General features: G+C 48.9%; 2 protein-coding genes across 5 annotated transcripts in view; one reads left to right on the top strand and one right to left on the bottom strand.

Moving 5' to 3' along the window:
* NUP98 (nucleoporin 98 and 96 precursor) overlaps window positions 1-10034 on the bottom strand; it is a 58121-nt gene extending 48087 nt beyond the window's left edge. For 2 of the 3 annotated variants that reach the window (XM_029051671.2, XM_029051678.2), the window contains exon 1: window positions 9976-10034. The gene's annotated coding sequence lies outside the window, so the exon portion shown is untranslated. Of the gene's footprint in view, window positions 1-4801; window positions 4892-9975 lie in introns of those variants that run through there. The other variant, XM_039911217.1, reaches the window with a different exon arrangement.
* Window positions 10035-10475: 441 nt separating this feature from the next.
* Window positions 10476-21510, top strand: part of PGAP2 (post-GPI attachment to proteins 2) — a 31708-nt gene continuing 20673 nt past the window's right edge. The window contains exon 1 of one of the 2 annotated variants that reach the window (XM_029058190.2): window positions 10476-10865. In XM_029058190.2, the coding sequence (XP_028914023.1) occupies window positions 10858-10865 (8 nt within the window). In that variant the 5' untranslated portion in view covers window positions 10476-10857. The remainder of the gene's footprint in view (window positions 10866-21510) is intronic. The other variant, XM_029058189.2, reaches the window with a different exon arrangement.

Raw genomic sequence — 21510 nt, 5'->3', positions numbered from 1 at the left:
CATCAGATAGAAATTCCTTACTATTGTCTTTAAAGCACTTTATCAGCTCTCTCCCTCCTACCTGGCTTCCCAGATCTCTTACTGTTCTCACTCCTCTAATGCTCACCTACGAGGTACACACTGTACCTTGATCTCATTTTTCTCAATGCTGACCCCTTGCCCACATCCTCCCTTGCCCATGCTCGCGCAGCTTAGTAAAGTGCTCTGCACACGGTAAGATACCAGTCATTGATTATTATTACTAGGATCACAGAATCTTTATAACAGCAGCCTCTCTCCTGAACTATAATCAATAACCACCAACTCCTGATTCTTCTCTCAACTTTTTTCACCAAGTCTTGCCTTCTTACAACCCCCTTAAGAGGAAAGGGGTCATAGACTGCTGCTCCTCCAGGTCCCCAGAAGAGGAAACAATGCAGTACCATAATAATAATTATGGTATTTGTTAAGCGCTTACTATGTGCCAAGCACCGTTCTAAGCGCTAGGGTAGATACATGGTAATCGGGTTGTCCCACGTGGGGCTCATGGTCTTAATTCCCATTTTTACAGATGAGGTAACTGAGGCATAGAGAAGTTCAGTGGCTTGCCCAAGGTCACACAGCAGACAAGTGGAGGAGCTGGGATTAGAAGCCACAACCTCTGACTCCCAAGCCTCTTGCCACTAATCCACGCTGCTTCTAAAATCCTACATATGTAGATGTTCTCATTCACCTTACCCAAATAGATTTCAAGTGCTTAAAAAGGGGGAGGGGAGGGCGGAATTAGACTACAGCTAGCTCAACTCATTAATTAATACACCTGCCATTATGAGATTTCTCCCCACCCGACCCTGGGGAAATTTAATTAAAATTCTCTATTTCACCAAAGCACCATAATCTTTAAGCTTCACAGTTTACTTCCTAGACTGTCAATCATTCTGTTGTCTGTTCTAAATTGAATGCTTTTCCTTAGTCACGCATCACTCAGAGCCGCTTGTTAGCCTTCATTACAACCATTAGGCCTCAATTCCCCTTTCTAGGAAAGAAAAAATTTCTTGGAAATTCACAGAAGAACCCCTATTTAGGACTACTTAGTTGGTCTGGTTCCACCGTTGCAATTTACTTCTCTTTAACAGTTAATTCTGAGCTCCTTCTTGCCAACCTGTGACTGGCATTACCTTATTCTTCACAGTTCTGTTATAATTTCTCTCCAGTTTTTGTTAATTTTGTTAAAGAGTTCACAATCCTCAAAAAAAATTAATGGCAGATATGCCCATTTTTTCCTCCATCCACACTGCATTTCAAATTGACTCTATTAATAGTAATCAACTCCACAGCTATAAAACCCTAATCTCATCTGATTCAAGAACTGAATCTGATTTAGTTCTGTTTCTTGATAATGACCGAATTTCAGGAGGATGCCTTTTGATTTTCAAATCTCACTTTCTCTGGTTGAGAACTCAGATGAGAAGGCGATCGCAGTCACAAGAGGGAATCATTTGCTACCTAAATCCCCAAATGATTGCTTATTCCAAAGGTGCCTCCATCCTGGTGACAGCATCTCCTCCCTCCCCCAGTGTGGAGCCAAGCTCTCAAATTAATCAACGGTATTTACTGGGCTCCGCTTGGGAAAGTGCTAGTTAATTCCGAGTGCTTCCTTGCACACCCAGACTTTTGCTTCTGAAATATGTGCATGGCAATCGTTTATTTGAAAGCAACCAGGAACACATCTCTTCTCTGGAGACTTGATCTCCCCAACGATGTTTCAGGGGCAACACTGACTGCCCTTAATTAACTTACTAGGATGCTGTGAAGATTATATGATTACCTCAAATATAAAAAAAAATTACAGTTCCTCGGAGGGTGTGCTAAATTGAATGACTAGCTTCCACATTAGATTTCAGCCAAATGATAAATTTGACTCTACCCTCATCCTTCAGAGAGAGATACAGGAATCTAAACACAACACATCCTTTCATAATTTTGTACTCAGATCTTCCACAGCCCATGAAAATGGAAATTAAAAGGGGTCAGTACGCATGACAGGGCAAGATTTCCAAACTTTTTTTGGTAAATGTTACATGAAAAACAGCTTATATAGAAATGGGATGATAATAATTATGGTATTTGTTAAGGGATTACTACGTGCCAAGGACTGTGCTAAGTGCTACGGTAGATACAAGATTGGGTAGATCGGGTTGGCCACAATCCTGGTCCCACATGGGGGCTCGCAGTCTGAGTAGGAGGGAGAACAGGTAATGAATCCCCATTTTACAGATGAGGAAACTGAGGCCCAGAGAAATGACTTGCCCACATTCACACAGCAGACAAGTGGTGGAGCTGGGATTAGAACCCAGGTCCACTGATTCCCACTTTCCCTCTTTCCACTGAAGCCAAGCTATCTTATCTCTACATCCCAGCACTTAGTACAGTGTTGGACATACAGTAAGCTCTTAACAAATACCATGATCTTTAAAGGTTTTTTTTAAAAGCTCTTAGCATCACTTCAACTTTTTTGCAGCCTTACCTTCCCGCGGTCCTAAAAAGTCCGATTCGTAGAGGCTCAGTCTTGGGCAAATTTGTCGGATGAAAATCTATATTCCTTTCTTGTCTCCCTCATGATTTAAGGAGCAGGAGTAGGAACTGGCTGAGGGCCCACTTGGTGTGGTGAATTTAAAGGGCACTTGGGAAATACAGAATAGGGAGTTGACGCATTCCCTACCCACAAGGAGTTTACACTCTGTAAACGAGGATACTTGTTAGGTCCTCTTTATAATTAGCCCACCTCCCATTTCTGTGAACCTCAGCAACTCTGGCTCCAGAAAGCTTTTCTTAAACTTTTTGGTAGCTCCCTGAACAAAGAAAATTATTTGTTGCTTGCGGGTTCCCAATGTGCCAGGTATAAATCATATAATCAGTGGCATTTTACTGAGTGCCTACCGTATGCAGAGCACTGTACTAAGCACGTGGGAAGGTGAAATACAATCCCAGCCCACAAGGAGTCTGCCGCTTACAGTGTATACCCAGCAAAACCCCAAATACATATTCTAGACACCGACGACGGTTATCTTCAGATGATTTTAGATGTAACTTTAACATGAAATAAACCATCAACTGACACAGGGTGTGCCAAAAGGGCGTGTCCCTTACCATTCAGGAGCTTCCTTGGAGGCGCTTAATTTCAATTAACTCTTTTTCTTAGCCAGCTGAACTCGACTGGCTGTTTGTGTTCCCAGTTTCTGTCTAGTCACCTAAACTAGAGCCAAGTGACACCCTGACTCATTCATACCTAGCAGAGAAGTGACAAAACTGTGACTCACATCCACATACCAGGCTGGAATGGCTCCACAACTGTTGATTAGGCTTCTAGCGCTCAACTCATTCATTCATTCAATAGTATTTATTGAGCGCTTACTATGTGCAGAGCACTGTACTAAGCGCTTGGGATGAACAAGTCGGCAACAGATAGAGACAGGCCCTGCCGTTTGACGGGCTTACAGTCTAGGAAGCAACGTGGCCTAAAGGTCAGAAGGGACCGGGGTTCCAATCCTGCCTCCGCCAAAAGTCCCTTAACTTCGCTGGGCTTCAGTTACCTCATCTGTAAAATGGGGATTAAGATGGCGAGCCCCACGTTGGACGGGGTCTCTGTCCAACCTGATTAGCTTATATCTACCTCAACACTCAATATGGTACCTGCCCCATAATAAGCATTTAACAAATACCATATAAGAAAATACTGGACAAAAAAATTCCTCGCCATTGGCTTCGAGGCCCCCCATTTTACAGGTCAGCTCTTTTCACCTCATAACTGTAGCGGAGTCTTATCTCAGCTGCCTCTTGTCCTTTTCGCACTCTCTCCTTCAAGCCTCACAATAAATCTGCCGAACCTAAGACCTCCCCCTACCTCCAAAGTCCCCTTAAAATCCCACCTCCTCTAAGCAAGTATTGCCTCAATAAGTTCCAATACTCCAATTTTTATCAGTCTGACCGCTACTTCTAAGGTTATCATTTATGTCCATAAATTCAATTACTTATTCTGATTCCACTATTTGACATCAGTCCCTTCCTGCTGAACTTTCCCAGGGGCTATTAATAATGTTGGTATTTTTTAAGCGCTTACTTTGGGCAGAGCACTGTTCTAAGCGCTGGGGTAGATACAGGGTAATCAGGTTGTCCCCACGTGAGGCTCACAGTCTCAATCCCCATTTTACAGGTGAGGTCACTGAGGCACGGAGAAGTGAAGTGACTTCCCCACAGTCCTACAGCTGATAGGTGGCAGAGCCGGGATTCAAACCCATGACCTCTGACTCCCAAGCCCGCGCTCTTTCCCCTGAGCCATGCTGCTATTAGACTGTGAGCCCCACGAAGGACAGGGACCGTGTATAATTCCCACCAGTATAGTTTCCACCAGCATTTAATATAATGCATTGCACACAGGAAGCACTTAAATAATATTACTACTACTTAGTACAGTGCACCGAATTCAGCGGGTATCCAATAAAAACCCATTATCATTACTACCCGCTCACAACCTCACCTCTCCCGACATTAAAAAAAACAAAAAACTAGTCATGCAATTTGGACGGAATTTTTCCTACCTCATTTCAACCTGATGGAGAAGTAAACAAGTATGTTGAGAATTTACTACCACCGTGACTCATCATTAACGCTGCCTCTTCCACCCAATAACCAAGTCTTCTGCTATTTATTTTTTCTCTCCCAAAAGAAACCTCGATTAAAAGTTTCACCCGCACACGGCGAAACCCTGGCATTTCGATTTCTGGGCAAGAGAAAAGAGATTGTGCTGAAGCTTCGTACTTACAAAAATCACCAACTTTCATATTCCTGAGCGTTTCATCTCCACGTCTAACCCCGAACGGCACCCGATCAATCAATATCTGATAATAAAAGGGCTTGGTCCTCCACAAATCCAAAACTTCTAAACTGAAGACAGACTTAATGACTTGTTAAGCATTCATCCTTCCTAATTCACATTCTCGGTGACTTTCAATAAGCTTGTCAACTTCCCGGAAGGTTATTCCACAGCGGGGTTGGGGAAGGAGAATCTTAGTTCCAGAGTGCATTGACACTGGAGATTTGAGAAGCAGCATGGCTCAGTGGAAAAAGCCCAGGCTTGGGAGTCAGAAGTCATGGGTTCGAATCCCCGATCTGCCACTTGTCAGCTGTGTGACTGTGGGCAAGTCACTTCACTTTTCTGTGCCTCAGTTACCTCATCAGTAAAATGCGGATGGAGACTGAGAGCCTCACATGGGACAACCTGATTACCCTGTATCTACCCCAGCGCTTAGAACAGTGCTCCGCACATAGTAAGCGCTCAACAAATAACATTAAGGATGACATTTAAGAAATTTAGGGAAGGGAATGCTGAATTGGACCTTTTAATTAATCCGGTTTGGGCTCTGGGAAGGCAAACGAGCAGGGACGGTACATTCGGGAGCATCACTATTCTGCTAGTTCTGTTGTAGTGTACTCTCTGAAACTTTAGTACACTACAACAGAACTAGCAGAATAGTGATGCTCCCGAACTATAGTACAACAGAACTATAGTGTACTAACGTTTCGGAGAGTACACTACAACAGAACTAGCAGACACGTTCCTTGCCTATATGAGCTTACGGTCTAGACGCAGTCCCTGCCCACAAGAAATTTCCACTCTAGAGGGGTGGACCGACAGAAAAAACATTTACAAATGGGCCAATCAGAATAAATAAATGGATGGTACAATCGATCACTCAGGTTTGTTATTTCATCTGTAAAATGGGGGTTAAGACTGTGAGCCCCATGTGGGCCAGGGACTGTGTCCAACCTGAGTAACTTGTATCTCCCCCAGCAGCTTAGAAGAGTGCTCGGCACACGGTCAGCGCTCAACAAGTACCCTGATTATTACTGTTCACAGGTGGGGGGGGGGGGTGGCATTACTCCAAACAGAAGCAACATTTCCCATCCAGGTGTAGCCAGGGTAATGGCGTAGTGGATAGAGCACAGGCCTGGGAGTCAGAAGGTCATGGGCGGCCTTGGGCAAGCCACTTCATTTCTCTGTGCCTCAGCGACCTCATCTGTAAAATGGGGATGGAGACTGTGAGCCCCACGGGGGCCAGGGACTTCACTCTGCTACCTGGATCATTTTTCTACAAAAATGTTCAGGACACGTCTCTCCCCGCCTGCAAAACCTCCAGTGGTTGCCTATCAACCTTCGCACGAAACAAAAACTCTTCACTCTTGGCTTCAGAGCTGTCCATCCCCTTGCCCCCTCCTACCTCACCTCCCTTCCCTCCTTCTCCAGCCCAGCCTGCACACTCCCCTCCTCTAGTGCTAACTTTCTCACTGTGTCTCGATCTCGACGCCTGGAACACCCCCGCCTCCTCGAATAATAATGCTGGTATATGTCAAGCGCTTACTATGTGCAGAGCACTGTTCTAAGCGCTGGGGTACAGGGTCATCAGGTTGTCCCGCGTGAGGCTCACAGTTAATCCCCATTTTACAGATGAGGTCACTGAGGCACCGAGAAGTTAAGTGACTTGCCCACAGTCACACAGCTGACACGTGGCAGAGCTGGGATTCGAATCCATGATCCCAAGCCCGTGCTCTTTCCACCGAGCCTCGCTGCTTAACAAGAGCTTAGTACAGTGCTCTGGACACAGTCAGTACTCCACAAAATCGACTGAATGACTGATTAGTTTGGATCCACCCAGGGCTTAATATAGTATCTGGCACATAGTAAGCACCTAGTACAGCACTGTGCCCGCAGTAAGCGCTCAACAAATACGACTGAAAGAATGATTAGCTTGCAACCACCCCAGCGCTTAGTACAGTGGCTGGCAAAGAGTAAGTGCTGGCCAGGAATGACCTCCCTCCTCAAATCCGCCACTCTTTTCCCCTTCAAAGCCCTACTGAAGGCTCACCTCCTCCAGGAGGCCTTCCCAGACTAAGCCCTCCTTTTCCTCAGCTCCCCCTCCCCATCGCCCCGACCCGCTCCCTTTGCTCTACCCCCCATCCCCGCCCTTCAGCACTTGTGTGTGTGTATATATATACATATCGATAATTCTATTTATTAATAATTAATGATGTGTACCTATCTATAATTCTATTTATCTACATTGATGCCTGTTCTGATGTCTGTCTCCTCCACTCTACCCTGCGAGCCCGGTGCGGGCAGGGATTGTTACTCTATTTTATTAATGATGTGTCTCTATCTACGATTCTCTTTATCTATTTTGATGCCTGTCTACTTGTTTTGTTTTGCTGTGCCATGTGTCTCCCCCTTCTAGATTGGGAGCCCGTTGTTGGGCAGGGATTCCAAGCGCTTAGTACAGTGCTCTGCACACAGTAAGCGCCCAATACACATGGTTGAACGAATACACGAAAAGGATTGTCTCTGTTGCTGAATGGTCCTTTCCACGCGCTTAGTACAGTGTCCTGCACACAGTAAGCACCCAGTTGAATCAACGAACGGGACTGTGTCTCTCTGTTGCTGAATGGTCCTTTCCAGGCGCTTAGGACAGTGCTCCGCACACAGTAAGGGCCCGACTGAATAAACGAAAGGGACTGTCTCTGTTGCTGAACGGTCCTTTCCAAGTGCTTAGGACAGTGCTCTGCACGCAGTAAGCGCCCAATAAACACGACAGTGAATGAAAGGGACTGTCTGTGTTGCTGAACGGTCCTTTCCAAGCGGTTAGGACAGTGCTCCGCACATAGTAAGCGCCCAATTAAATGAATGGAAGGGACTCTGTCTCTCTGTTGCTGAATGGTCCTTTCCAAGCGTTTAGGAGAGTGTTCCGCACACAGTAAGTGCCCAATAAACACGATTAAATGAAGGAAAAGGACTCTCTCTGTTGCTTACTGGTCCTTTCCACAAGTGTTTAGGACAGTGCTCCACACACAGTAAGCACCCATCTGAATAACCGAAAGGGACTGGACTGTCTCTCTCTGTTGCTGAATGGTCCTTTCTAAGCGTTTAGGACAGTGCTCTGCACACAGTAAGCGCCCAACTGAATGAACAAAAGGGTCTCTCTGCTGCTTAATGGTCCTTTCCAAGCGTTTAAGACAGTGCTCCGCACACAGTAAGCGCCCCAAACATACGACTGAATAAACGAAAAGGACCGCCTCTCTTGCCGAATGGTCCTTTCCAAGCGTTTAAGACAGTGCTCCGCACACAGTAAGCGCCCAAAACATATGACTGAATAAACGAAAAGGACTGTCTCTCTTGCTGAATGGTCCTTTCCAAGCGCTTAGGACAGTGCTCCGCACACAGTAAGCACCTAATAAACACGATTAAATGAATGAAAAGGACAGTCTCTGTTGCTAAATGGCCCTTCCCACAAGCGTTTAGTACAGTGCTCTGCACACAGTAAGCGCCTAATTGAATAATCGAAAGAGACTCTTGTTGAATTGTCCTTTCCAAGCGCTTAGGACAGTGCTCTGCACACAGTACGCGCCCAATTGAATGAACAAAAGGGACTGTGTCTCTCTGTTAATAATAATGTTGGTATTTGTTAAGCGCTTACTATGTGCCGAGCACTGTTCTAAGTGCTGGGGAGATACAGGGCAATCAGGTTGTCCCACGTGAGGCTCACAGTTAATCCCCATTTTCCAGATGAGGTAACTGAGGCACAGAGAAGTTAAGCGACTTGCCCACAGTCACACAGCTAACAAGTGGCAGAGCCGGGATTCGAACTCATGACCTCTGACTCCCAAGCCCGTGCTCTTTCCACTGAGCCACTCTGTTGCTGAATGGTCCTTTCCAAGCGCTTAGGACAGTGCTCCGCATACGAACCGGCCTGTGTTTCTCTTTATTGCTGAATGATCTTTTCCAAGTGTTTAGGACAGTGCTCCGCGCACAGTAAGCGCCCAATAAACACGATTAAATGAAGGAAAGGGACTGTCTCTGTTGCCGAATGGCCCTTTCCACAAGCGTTTAGGACAGTGCTCCGCACACAGTAAGCGCCCAATTGAATCAACGAAAGGGACTGTTTCTCTCTGTTGCTGAACGGTCCTTTCTAAGCGTTTAGGACAGTGCTCTGCACACAGTAATCGCCCAAATGAATCAACGAAAGGGACTGACTCTGTTGCTGAACGGTCCTTTCCAAGCGTTTAGGACAGTGCTCCGCACACAGTAAGCATCTAATGAACACGATTAAATAAAGGAAAGGGACTGTGTTGCCAAATGGCCCTTTCCACAAGCGTTTAGGACAGTGCACCGCACACAGTAAGCGCCCAGTTGAATAAACAAATGGGACTGAGTCACTCTGTTGCTGAATGGTCCTTTCCAAGCGCTTAGGACAGTGCTCCGCACATAGTAAGCGCCCAATAAACACGACTAAATGAAGGAAAAGGACGGTCCCTGTGGCTGAACGGTCCTTTCCAAGCGTTTAGCACAGTGCACCGCACACAGTAAGCGCCCAATTGAATAAACAAACGGGACTGAGTCACTCTGTTGCTGAATGGTCCTTTCCAGCGTTTAGTACAGTGCTCCGCACACAGTAAGCGCCCAATAAACACGACTAAATGAAGGTAAAGGACGGTCCCTGTGGCTGAACGGTCCTTTCCAAGCGCTTAGCACAGTGCACCGCACACTGTAAGCGCCCAACTGAATAGACAAACAGGACTGAGTCACTCAGCTGCTGAATGGTCCTTTCCCAGCGCTTAGCACAGTGGCACCGCACACGGTCGGCGCCCCATCGAGTGAACGGAAGGGACTGCGTCTCTGTGTGGCGGGACGGTGCCCTCGAAGCGCTTAGGACAGTGTTTCGCACCTGGGGAGGGCGGGGGGGGGGGGTCCCGGACACGTGGGGCGCCAGGCCCCGGCGCGCGCCCCCCCCGCCGCGCATGCGCGCTGGCCCCCGCGCCCCTCCCCCTCCCGGCTGAGGCGGCCGAGGGGGGCGCGAGGCCTCGGGCGCCCCCCGGCCCGACCCCGTCCGCTCCCCGCCGGCCCGGCCCCGTCCCCGCCCGCCCGCCCTCCGGGGACGCGGCCCTTACCGGTGCGGCCCCGCCGAGGCGCCCACCCCGCCAAACCGCCGCCGAAGGAGCCCCGCCGCCTCCGCCACCGCCGCTCGGGCGCGCCTGCGCCCGCCGCGATGACGTCACGCCGCCCGACGCCCCGCGCGCGCCGGGGAGGGACCCGCCCCCCCCGCGCCCCTCGGCGATTGGCCGACGGGGACGTCACTCCCGGCCGGGCGCCCCGCTCATTGGCGGAGCCGCCGTTTGAAAAAAAGACCCGGAAAGGAGGGAGGGGAGGGGAGGGAGGGGGGAGACGGAGAGCCGAGGTCCCGCCCCTCTCCGCGATTGGCTGGGCCTGCCCTGTGACGTCACTGCATTCGGCGGGGGAAGCGTCCGCCCGGCCGGCCCCGCCCCCCCGGGCCAATCAGGGACGAGCAATGGAGGGTGTCATGGCAACGCCTCCCCGGGCCCGCCGAGGCTGCTGGGAAAGGCCGGCTCTCTCGACCACTTCCGGTGGGCTTCAACCGGCTCAAAAATCCGGGCTTCCGGTTGGGAGGAAGTTTTAAGGCCCGCCCCCTACCCGGCGCTCAGAGCAGTTTCTAGAACCCCCCCCCCGTGGTAGCTCAGTTTTTGCGGGGAGCTGAATGTTGGGTTTTTTTTTTTTAAATGGTATTTGTTAAAAGGTTATTATGGGTCAAACTCTGGGGTAGATGCAAGTTTATCAGGTTGGACACAGTCCCCGGGCCTCCAAATTGGAGGCTCGAAGCCCCCTTTTCCAGCCGAGGCAGCAGAGGAGCGGCCCCGTCCCAAATCACCCAGCAGAAGTGACTTGGTAGGAGAGGTAGGATTAGAACTCAGGTCCTCTGCGTCCCACTTGGTCATGCTGGTCTCCCTGGGGCCCGGAGAGGACCGCCAGCCTGGATGGAGAGGTAGGAGACGAGGTCCTCGGCCTCTGGAGGGTCTTTACAGAGGTCACACCCAACACATCAAAAATGAGGGGACTTGTTAAGCGCTTCCTATGGGCTAAGCACTGTTCTAAGCGCTGGGGGGGATACGAGGTGATCAGGTGGTCCCACGTGGGGCTCACAGTCTTCATCCCCCTTTGACAGATGAGGGAGCGGAGGCCTGGAGAAGAGGACTAATGATGGTGGTGTTTAATAATAATAATCATCATAATGTTGGTATTTGTTAAGCGCTTACTATGTGCCGAGCACTGTTCTAAGCGCTGGGGCAGATACAGGGTCATCAGGTCATCCCACATGAGGCTCACAGTTATCCCCATTTGACAGATGAGGGAACTGAGGCACAGAGAAGTGAAGTGACTTGCCCACAGTCACACAGCTGACAAGGGGCAGAGCCAGGAATCGAACCCATGACCTCTGACTCCGAAGCCCAGGCTCTTTCCACTGAGCCACGCTGCTTCCCAAGCGCTTACTATGTGCTAAGCACTGGGGGAGATATAGGGTCATCAGGTGGTCCCACGTGGGGCTCAGTCTTCATCCCCATTTGACAGATGAGGGAGCGGAGGCCTGAAGAAGAAGAAGAAGAAGAATGGTGGTATTTATTAAGCGCTTGCTATGTGCAAAGCACTGTTCTAAGTGCTGGGGGGATGCGAGGTGATAAGGTGGTCCCACATGGGGCTCACAGACTTCATCCCCCTTTGACAGATGAGGGAACTGAGGCCCAGAGAAGTGAAATGACTTGCCCAAAGTCACACAGCTGACAAGCGGTGGAGTGGGGATTAGAACCCATGACTTCTGACTCCCCAGCCCGGGCTCTTTGCACTGAGCCACGCTATATAGACTTGAGCTCAGAATGTCGTGCAGGTCTTAGAGAAGCAGCGTAGCTCAGTGGAAATAGCCCGGGCTTGGGCGTCAGAGGTCATGGGTTCAAATTCCGGCCCTGCCACTTGTCAGCTGTGTGACTGTGGGCAAATCACTTCACTTCTCTGGTCCTCAGTGACCTCATCTGGAAAATGGGGATGAAGACTGTGAGCCTCATGTGAGACAACCTGATTACCCTGTATCTACCCCATCCTTTAGATCAGTGCTCTGCACATAGTAAGCGCTTAACAAATACCAACATTGTTATTATCTTGAAGAATTTGCTCCCAGTTTCCAGCGAGGATGCTGCGTGGTGTGAGGCTTTGTTTTTCTGGGCCTTTAAAATGCTTCCCTTGTGTTCTTTTGCTTCTGGTTTCCCAACTTCAGCTCTTCAAACCGCAGTTGTTTGGATGCGTCTGATCTGATTGCTTTTTATCTACCCCAACAGAAGAGTGCCGGGCACCTATTATGTGATTAACAAATTACTATTCCTAAAAATTGCTACCTTAATGACTGTGTTATCATGGAGTGGTCTGCTTTTGCCCAGACTCGTGATTTACATAGGGGGGAGAAGGAAGAACAAAATGAAGTATTAGCGTGAATAGGTTGGAATGAAATAGAATAAATAATTGTTCAACCATGTCAGGTGGCTGCTGGGTTGATAGGCGTTAAGCAAAATCAAGAGAAAGGGATTTAAGCTTTAATAGACTGTCACTATAACACAAAAGCACCGGGGTTGTCTGTAAGCTTTTTAAAAAAAAAAAACGGTATTTGTTAAGCACTCATATGCTAAGGTACTGTACTGAGCACTGGGATATTTAATAATAGTAATGTTGGTATTTGTTAAGTGCTTACTATGTGCAGAGCACTGTTCTAAGCACTGGGGTAGATACAGGGTAATCAGGTTGTCCCACGTGGGGCTCACAGTCTTCATCCCCATTTGACAGATGAGGTAACTGAGGCACAGAGAAGTGAAGTGGCTTGCCCACGGTCACACAGCTGACAAGTGGCAGAGCCGGGATTCAAACCCATGACCTCTGACTCCCAAGATTGTGTTTTTTCCATTGAGCCACGCTGCTTCCCGATTTTTACAATCTAAATAGGTGGGACACAGTCCACGTCCCACATAGGGCTCACGGTCTTAACCCCCATTTTACGGATGAGGCAACTGAGGCCCAGAGAAGTGAAGCGACGTGCTCAAGGTCACACAGCAGACAAGTGGTGGAGCTGGGATTAGAACCCAGGTCCTTCTGAGTCCTGACCCTGGGCTCTATCCACTAAGCCACACTGCTTCTCAGACTTGTTCAGAGGAACTACGCTATCTTAATAAAAACATGATTTCTATTCCAAAAAAAAAAAATGCTGGCTAGTTGTCAGCCACTTAGTTTTATATATATGTTTTCATCCATTTGGGTCTTCTACGGAGTCCTGAGCCACCACAGAGTGTGTTGGGTAGAGAGAGAATGAAAACGTGAATTAATTTTGCATAGACCCAGGTTAGGCAAAAATATATATATATATATCCATGCTCCCTCCCTGCAATTTCTGAATTTCTTTTCAATATTCAGCTGCCTGTTTTTCATTATTCAACAAGTTATGGTATTTGTCAAGTGTTTAACATTTAAGAAGCAGCACATCCTATTGAAAAGAGCACAGGCTTGGGGAATCAAAGGACCTGGGTTCTAATTCTGTTTCTGCCATTTGCCTGCTGTGTGACCTGGGTCAAGTCACTTAACTTCTCCTTGCCTCAATTTCCTCATCTGTAAAATGGGGATTCAGTCATTCATTCAATCATGTTTGTTGAGCGCTTACTCTGTGCAGAGCGCTTGGGAGGTACAGTTCAGCAACAAATAGAGACAGTCACTAACCCCACAACGGACTCACCTGACTCTCTTCCCCTTAGACTCGGAGCCCCTTGCGAGATAGCCTGCCGGTCTCACCTTCACAACATCGCCGAGATCCGCCCTTTCCTCTCCATCCAAACTGCTTCCACGTTAGTACAGTCACTCATCCTATCCCACCTGGATGACTGCAACAGCCTCCTTTCTGACCTCCCAACCTCCTGCCTCTCCCCACTTCAGTCCATACTTCGCTCTGCTACCCCGATTGTCTTTCTACAGAAACACTCTGGGCATGTCACCCACCTCCTCAAAACTCTCCAGTGGTTGTCTATCAACCTCCCTAACACCCAAAACTCCTCACTCTTGGCTTCAAGGCTCTCCATCACCTTGTCCCCTCCTACCTACCTCCCTTCTCTCTTTCTACTGCCCACCTCGCACGCTCCGCTCCTCTGCCGCTCACCTCCTCACTGTCCCCCGTTCATACCTATCCCGCTGTCGATCCCTGGCCCACGTCCTACCGCTGACCTGGAATGCCCTCCCTCCTCACCTCCGCCAAACTAACTCTCTTCCCCTCTTCAAAGCCCTCCTGAGAGCTCACCTCCTCCAAGAGGCCTTCCCAGACTGAGCCCTCCCTTTCCCTCTGCTCCTCCTCCCCTCCCCTGCACCCCGACTCCCTCCCTTTGCTCTACCCCCTTCCCCTCCCCACAGCACTTGTGTATATATGTACATATCTATAATTCTATTTATTTATTTTAATGCCTCTTTACTTGTTTTGATATGTATATATCAATAATTGTATTTATATTGATGCTATTGATGCCTGTTTATGTGCTTTGATGTCTGTCTCCCCGCCTCTAGACTCTGAGCCCATTCTGGGCAGAGAGTGTCTCTATTGCTGAATTGTACTTTCCAAGCACCTAATACAGTGCTCTGCACACAGTAAGCGCTCAATAAATACGATTGAATGAATGAAGATGGGGTGTGTTGATCTGATTATAATAATAATGTTGGTATTTGTTAAGCAGTGTGTTAAGCAGCGTGGCTCAGCAGAAAGAGCCCGGGCTTGGGAGTCAGAGGTCATGAGTTCAAATCCCGGCTCTGCCACTTGTCAGCTGTGTGACTGTGGGCAGGTCACTTCACTTCTCTGTGCCTCAGTTACCTCATCTGTAAAATGGGGATTAACTGTGAGCCTCACGTGGGACAACCTGATTCCCCTGTTCTCCCCCAGCGCTTAGAACAGTGCTCTGCACATAGTAAGCACTTAACAAATACCCACATTATTATTATTAAGTGCGATTATCATGTACTACAGTGCTTAGCATGTAATACACATTTAAGAAATAGCGATTGTCTCTATTGCTGAATTGTACTTTCCAAGTGCTTAGTACAGTGCTCTGCACAGAGTAAGTGCTCAGTAAATACAGTTGGGTGAATGACTATTATGTGCCACTGGTAATAATGTTAAAATGATTTGGGAGAAGCGGCATGGCTTACTGGATAGATCACGGGCTTGGGAGTCAGGAGGTCATAAATTCTAATCCTGGCTCTCTCACTTGTCTGCTGTGTGAGTTTAAGCAAGTCACTTCACTTCTCTGTGCCTCAGTTATCTCATCTGTCAAATGGGGATTGAGACTGTGAGCCCCATGTGGGGCAGGGATTGTTTCCGATCCAATTTGCTTGTAACCACCCCCGCGCTTAGTACAGTGCCTGGCACAGAGTAAGCACTTAACAAAGACCACAATTATTATTATTTACTAACAATGTAGGGATGTCTAATTGCCACCTATGTATTTTCTCCCAGACCTCAGGAAAGTGCTCTGCACATAACAAGTGCTTAATAAGTAATAATAATGATGGTATTTGTTAAGTGCTTATATGTGCCAAGCACTGTTCTAAGCACTGAGGTAGATACAAGGTAATCGAGTTGTCCCACCTGGGGCTCACAGTCTTAGTTCCCATTTTACAAATGAGGGTACTGAAGCACGAGAAGTGAAGTGACTTGCCCAAAGTCACATAGCTGATAAGTGCCGGAGCCGGGATTAGAACCCACAACCTCGGACTCCCAAACCCAGGCTCTTTCCACTGAGCCATGCTGCTTCTTGTGCTATTACTGCTTAAAATTGGGGAAGGTTTCTGGAAAAGCCCCAGCTCTTGGGGAAGGTAGATTTGGAAGCAGGACGGGACTCCACAAATTCTTATTGAGATGGCTGCATGTTTATACTAGGGCTAGTCACCCTGTTTTAAGTAGCAGGAGTGAGAGGTTGCCCACATCTGGCCCAGATGGGCGTCCACAAAGGTTTTTGTGCTTTTTTTTTAGCTTTTTGTTTGTTTGTTTGTTTAATTGCTTTCCATGTGCCAGGCACGGTGCTAAGCACTGCGGTAGATGTAAGGTAATTAGGTTGGGCCCAGTCCCTGCCCCTCCATGCGGTTCACAGTCTTAACCCCCATTTTCCAGATGAGGGAGCTGAGGCCCGGAGAAGTGTCTATATAGATATAGATATATCTATAGATAGAGATAGAAATATCTATCTATAGATAGAGATATAGATCTGTAGCTATCTATATAGAGAGATAAAGATCTATAGCTATCTATAAATCTTTATATATATAGCCATAGATCTTTATCTCTATATACAAATATAGAGATAAATATCTATAAATATCTATATCTACAAATATACAGATAAAGATCTATAGCTATATATAAAGATCTATAGCTATATATAAAGCTATATAGAGCCCCATCTATATATAGATAGATAGGTATAGATATAGATAGCTGTAGTCTACATAGATTCTGTTGATCTATTTTGATGGTGTTGATGCCTACTTGTTTTGTTTTGCTGTCTATTTCCCCCCTTCTAGACTGTGAGCCCGTTGTTGGGCAGGGATGGTGTCTCTCTGTTGCCCAATTGTCCATTCCAAGTGCTTAGCCCAGTGCTCTGCACACAGGAAACGCTCAGTGAATACGGTTGAATAAATGAATGACTTACCCAAGGTCACCCCAGCAGCCACGTGGCAGGGGCGGGATTGGAAGCCAGGACCTTCCGACCTCCAGGTCCCCATGGCCCGGCTCTGGCTCTGCCTTCCCGGCCCCTGGCGTCCCAGGCCCCCGCCCCGGTCCCTGGCCTGTGCCGGCCAAGGCTTCTTCGCCTCCTCTGCCGCCGGGGTGAGTAGAGGGGCTGCCGTTGGCGACCCCCTACTCCCCTGCTCTGCCCGGCCCTGCCCGGCCCTGCCCGGCCCTGCCCGGCCCTGCCCGGCCCTGCCCGGCCCTGCCCTGTCCTGACCTGTCCGGCCCTGTCCTGTCTGTCCTGTCCCGAGCCGCCTAGGATCCCCCCCGCCAAATCCCCCCATTTTCAATTTAGAAGTGAGACAATTCAATCCACCACAAAATACAAAAAGGCTTCAAAAATGTATACCCTTCCAAAAACAATGTATTTGTTATTGAGTTGTGATCTGATTTAAAAGAATATATGCGAAACCTTTAAGTAGGAGGTCTTTTCTACAGACAATGTTATTCCTCATTAAAGAAAAGAAAATAAACAAAGGCCACTGGTAATCGCCTTGTTGGTGTAGAAAAAGCCAATTTTCTGGTCACAGACACCGGCCGTCAGGGCCCGGCCCTGGCTGGTCAGCCGGAGGGGGATGGTGAGCCCCAGCCGGGGTCTGGGGAAGGAAGGGGGTCCCTCATCTCCTCTTCCCCTCCTCCCTGGGACCCCCTGACACTTCTGGCCTCTGCCATGGGGAGGGCAGGCCAACGCAGAGCAAGAGGAGGGTGTAGAAAGTCCGATCCGGGGTTAATCTACCTTCCCCGCAGGCAGGGGGTTTAGATTTGGGGGGCATTTCTGGGACTGTTGAGTTTGGGGGTGCTGAATTTTGCAGGGGATCATTTCTGACAGATACTCGGCCCTCCCTGAGTCCACTATGCTAGGACCCACCGTCCTCCCAGAGTCCCCCTCCCCCCCAATTAAGCAGTATGTTCCTGGATTAGGACCAGCCCTCCTTTTCTCCCCAGGGCCAATCAATTGAATTTATTGAGCACCTGGGAGAGTACAGTTTAACAATACAACAGACACATCGCCCTTTGAGACTGTGAGCTTTTTGTTGGGCAGGGATTGTCTCTATATCTTGCCATATTGTACATTCCAAGCGCTTAGTGCAGTGCTCTGCACACAGTAAGCGCTCAATAAAAACGATTGAACGAAAGAACGAATGACATTCTCTGCCCGCAACGAGTTTACAGGCTTTGAACCCCAGTTCAGTTACTCTGGGATGTCCCAGCTGGTGAATCCCACTGGCCAGGAGAAGAACATTCCCGATTTTGCCATCCGGCTCCCGAAATCTTCCGGACCTAGCGGGTGCCGGCATCCTGTACTTGCTCTAGGAATCCCGGTTTAGTTTGCACTCCAGAACCTGTTGTCTGGGCTGGTATCAATGGGAAGGAGGCCAGCATTAGGAGAGAGGCAGGGCCTTGTCCTGAAGAGCTGTGCTGCCCAGACCACTTCTCTAATCACTGACCAAATAATTTTGGTATTTAGCACTTAATCATAAACTTAGCGCTGAAGTGGGTATAATACAGTAGGATCAGGCACTGTTTCTGCCCCATCTGGGGCTCACAGTTGAAGTTAGAGTATTAAATTTCCATTTTACAGATGAGGAAACTGAGGCCCAGAGACTTTTTTATGGTATTTGTTAAGTTCCAGCTATGTGTGTGAGCTGTTCTAAGCACTGGGGTAAGTACAAGTTAATTAAATCAGATGGTCCCTGTCCTGCATGAGGTTCACAGGCTATTTAGGAGGGAGAACAGTTGAGGAGACCGAGGCAAAGAGAAGTTAGGTGACTTGCCCAAGGTCCCCCAGCAGAGCCGGGATTAAAAGCCAGGTACTCTGACTTGCAGGCGTGTGCTCTTCCCATTTATTTATTTATGCATATTAATATCTATATCCCCCTCTAGACTGTGAGCTTGTTGTGGGTGGGGAAAGTGTCTGTTTGTTGTTTTGTACTCTCCCAAGTGCTTAGTATAGTGCTTTGCATACGGTAAACGCTCAATAAATGCGATTGAATGATTGAATGAATGGGTCATGCTGCTCCTCTTAGGTGACTTGCCCTAGGTGACACAATAGACCTCCAGAGACCGCTATTCCAGCCTGATTTTTTTTTTTTTTTGCGGTTTTGCTGAGCAAATGGCCCAGAAGACTCTTCCTCTGTCCCCATCAAGCGCTTACTATGGGCCAGGCCTGCTCTCACACTGGCCTCGAATGTCCCAGATGAGGGGTTGAATTGCCGAGCCCTGGGCAGGGAAGAGGGAGGGCGGGCGGGTGAGTGGGTGTCCCGTGACGTAGCAGGAGGCTTTGTGGATTTCTGCTACTGTTGACACATTTTACTTGATCCCACCCATAAGCGCCGGGTAGCTCTCCCCGCCCTCCCTGGCCTCCCTCTCTCCCTCTCCATGTTGCCAGATGGGTTGTCTGTCCAGGCCAGAAATACCAAGTGAGGTATGAACCAGGCTAGCAGGCGGAGAGGACTGTATTGGCCTCGCTGCAAGTGTTGTCTCCAGGGCTGGACCCCAAGCCAAACGGCATCCCCAAAAGCACCCTTTCTGATACCCCTTATTCCCCTTGCTCTTTTGCTTTCTCCCGCCGTAGTGGCAGCAGGAGTGGGGTAAGAGGACCGAGAAGTAATGAGGAAAGCCAAAGGCGATGCCTCCCTGTTCCCATTCCCCTCCCAAGGCGCCCCACCCGCCCACCCAGTGTGGTCGCCTCTTTCTTCTGGAGTTTAGGGTCTGTTTTAGGTGAACCTCGATATCCCTGGGTTTGAAGTCACATGGTCTAGCGGGTCAGATTTGCTCCCCCTCAACAGGACCAGACCCAACCAGTCCAGGACCAGAGAGTGGGAGAGACACAGAGGGGACCATGGCACCCTCGCTCCTACAACAATAATAATAATGATATATAAGCACTTACTATGTGCCAGGCACTGTACTAGGCTCTGGGGTGGATACAACCAGATTGGGTTGAACACAGTCTCTGTCCGCCCTGAGGCTCACAGTCTCAATCCCCATTTTACGGATGAGGTAAGGGAGGCACTGAGAAGTCAAGTGACTTGCCCGAGGTCACACAGCAGACAAGTGGCAGAGCCGAGAGCCAGCAAAGGCCTGGCTCCCAGGCCTGTGCTCTATCTACTGCGCCATGCTGCTTCTCCTGTTGTTCTCCAAGTGCTAATAATATTAATGGTAACTGTTAAACGCTTACTATATGATAAGCACTCCTGTAAGCACTGGGGTAGGTACAGTGTTAGCAACTTGGACACAGTCCCCATCCCACAAGGTCTAGGTAGAAGGGCGAAGGATCTAATCCCCCATTTTTACAGATGAGGAAACCGAGGCCCAGAGAACTGAAATGATTTGCCCAAGGTTACACGGCAGGCAAGCAGCATTCATTCATTCATTCATTCAATAGTATTTATTGAGCGCTTACTATGTGCAGAGCACTGTACTAAGCGCTTGGAATGAACAAGTCGGCAACAGATAGAGACAGTCCCTGCCGTTTGGCGGGCTTACGGTCTAATTGGGGGAGATGGACAGACAAGAACAATGGCAATAAATAGAGTCAAGGGGAAGAACATCTCGCAAAAACAATGGCAACTAAATAGAATCAAGGCGATGTACATTTCATTAACAAAATAAATAGGGTAATGAAAATATATACAGTTGAGCAGACGAGTACAGTGCTGAGGGGATGGGAAAGGAGAGGGGGAGGAGCAGAGGGAGATGGGGGGAAAAGAGGGTTAAGCTGCGGAGAGGTGAAGGGGGGGAGCGGTAGAGGGAGTAGAGGGAAAAGGGGAGCTCAGTCTGGGAAGACCTCTTGGAGGAGGTGAGTTTTAAGTAGGGATTTGAAGAGGGGAAGAGAATGAGTTTGGCGGAGGTGAGGAGGGAGGGCGTTCCGGGACCGCGGGAGGACGTGGCCCGGGGGTCGACGGCGGGATAGGCGAGACCGAGGGACGGCGAGGAGGTGGGCGGCAGAGGAGCGGAGCGTGCGGGGTGGGCGGTAGAAAGAGAGAAGGGAGAAGAGGTAGGAGGGGGCAAGGTGATGGAGAGCCTTGAAGCCTAGAGTGAGGAGTTTTTGTATGGAGTGGAGGTCGATAGGCAACCACTGGAGGTGTTTAAGAAGGGGAGTGACATGCCCAGAGCGTTTCTGCGGGAAGATGAGCTGGGCAGCGGAGTGAAGAATAGACTGGAGCGGGGCGAGTGAGGAGGAAGGGAGATCAGAGACAAGGCCGACACAGTAGTCTAGCAGGGATATAACAAGAGCCCGTAGCAGTAAGGTAGCTGTTTGGGTAGAGAGGAAAGGGCGGATCTTGGTGATATTGTAAAGGTGAAACCGGCAGGTCTTGGTAACGGATAGGATGTGTGGGGTGAACGAGAGAGACGAGTCAAAGAGGACACCGAGATGGCCTAGTGGATAGAGCATGGGCCTGGGAGTCAGAAGGATCTGGGTTCAATCCCGGCTCCGCGACGTGTCTGCTGTGCGACTTGGGGCCAGTCACTTTGTTTCTCCGTGCCTCAGTTACCTCATCTGTAAAATCTCCAAGGGCTCCTTCCCCTCTGCCTTCAAACACGCCCACGTCTCCCCCATCCTAAAAAAACCCGCTCTTGACCCCACTTCCCCCTCCAGTTATCGTCCTATCTCCCTACTACCCTTCCTTTCCAAAATCTTAGAACGAGTCGTCTACAATCGATGCCTAGAATTCCTTAACTCCCATTCTCTCCTAGACCCCCTCCGATCTGGCTTCCGTCCCCTCCACTCTACCGAGACTGCTCTCTCTAAGGTCACCCGTGACCTCCTTCTTGCCAAATCCAATGGCTCCTACTCCATTCTGATCCTCCTTGACCTCTCTGCTGCCTTTGACAC

This window comes from Ornithorhynchus anatinus, chromosome 2 (genome assembly GCF_004115215.2).
Source record: "Ornithorhynchus anatinus isolate Pmale09 chromosome 2, mOrnAna1.pri.v4, whole genome shotgun sequence".
Classification (NCBI taxonomy): domain Eukaryota; kingdom Metazoa; phylum Chordata; class Mammalia; order Monotremata; family Ornithorhynchidae; genus Ornithorhynchus; species Ornithorhynchus anatinus.
This window is presented reverse-complemented; position numbering and strand designations above follow the sequence as displayed.